The 1,357-nt window shown below is 39.7% G+C and overlaps 1 protein-coding gene across 1 annotated transcript; it reads left to right on the top strand.

Moving 5' to 3' along the window:
• Positions 1 to 653: 653 nt before the first annotated feature.
• LOC111786851 (2S sulfur-rich seed storage protein 2-like) lies at positions 654 to 1,351 on the top strand (the record flags this gene model as incomplete). The annotated part of the gene is made up of 2 exons (XM_023667061.1): positions 654 to 820; positions 1,092 to 1,351. Coding segments are annotated over exons 1-2 (377 nt in total), but the record flags the coding sequence as incomplete, so codon positions are not given.
• Between the last annotated feature and the right edge of the window lie 6 nt (positions 1,352 to 1,357).

Below are 1,357 nucleotides of genomic sequence, written 5' to 3'. Positions count from 1 at the left end.
CAGAGGAAAACAGAGGAGATGGGATGGGGAAGGGCGTTGGGTGGGGAAGATGGGCTTTATAGACAGAAATGGCGCATTCAATTTTACCGCAAATTATTTGAGTGAGAAAAATATCTAAGGGATGGGGAAATGTGGGGGAGAGGATAGAAAATGAAGGGCTCAGAATGGGGAGATGGGGTTCTCCAAATCGCATCATCCATCACCATGATGCTTCATTTTCTTTTCCCATTATCTCTTCTTTCTATTCTCCTTTCCCTCTCTCTTTCCTCAAGATATTTTATTATATACATTACCTTATAAAACAAAAAAATATATATATATTTTCTTTTAAATATAAAAATATCTTTGAAGTATATGCTTTATTTTTTAATATATATATATATATATATATATATTTATTTTGATGTTATTTATGTAAAATGTCATATTTTTATATTTAATAAAATAAAATGATAAAACTGTGTCCCACGTGTTACTTCCATTTTGAAAGTGGAAGGGAGTCGGAAAGGAGGAGGAAGAAGATGAGAAACAAATGGCATGGAGGGAGGTTAACGTGGAAGGCGGCGTCGCCATTAAAGGCCACCCAATGCAAACTTGAAGTTTCCACGTCTCGTGCATGCATTCCTCCCTTACCCCTTCAAATACCCACCCTTCTAGCCCCCCACCTTTCCCCCCACCATAATCTTCATACTCAACGTTAACAATGGCCAGACACCCATTTTCCCTCCTCCTCCTCCTCTCCCTCTTCCTCCTCGCCGCCTCCGCCCTCCGCTTCCACGATGACAACCAAAGACCCTGGTTGCAGAGGTGCCGTCAACAGGTTCAAACACTACTTTTTAGTATGATATTGTATACTTTGAACATAAACTCATTTCAAAAAAGCCTGTGGAGATAATATTTATTCATTATATAAATCTATGATCATTTTTTAAATTAAAAATCTAGTAACAGAGATAATATTTTTTAAATTAAAAATCTAGTAACAGAAATAATATTTATTGATTATATATATATATATATATAATAATATTTATTGATTATATAAATCTATGAAAATTATAATTATATTTACTATTTTGTTGATGATACAGGTTAGGGGCGAGCGGCTCCGCCACTGCGAGCAGCTGCTGATGAGGCCGCGCCGCGTCCGCCAGCTTTTAATGGCTGAAGAAGAAGAAGATGCAGTGGAGCACCTGGAGCAGTGCTGCCAGCAGCTACGGGGAATGGACGACGCGTGCCGGTGTGAGGGGTTGCGGCAGATCGTGCAGCGACGTAGACAGCAAGGGAGAATGCAAGGGATCGATGTTGGGCAAATGCTGGAGAGAGCTACGAACTTGCCGTCCGTGTGTAGGCTCAG

Source organism: Cucurbita pepo, unplaced genomic scaffold (assembly GCF_002806865.2).
Source record: "Cucurbita pepo subsp. pepo cultivar mu-cu-16 unplaced genomic scaffold, ASM280686v2 Cp4.1_scaffold003059, whole genome shotgun sequence".
In the NCBI taxonomy this organism is placed as follows: domain Eukaryota; kingdom Viridiplantae; phylum Streptophyta; class Magnoliopsida; order Cucurbitales; family Cucurbitaceae; genus Cucurbita; species Cucurbita pepo.
Note: the sequence above shows the minus strand (reverse complement) of the source record. Positions and strands in the feature narration are given on the sequence as shown.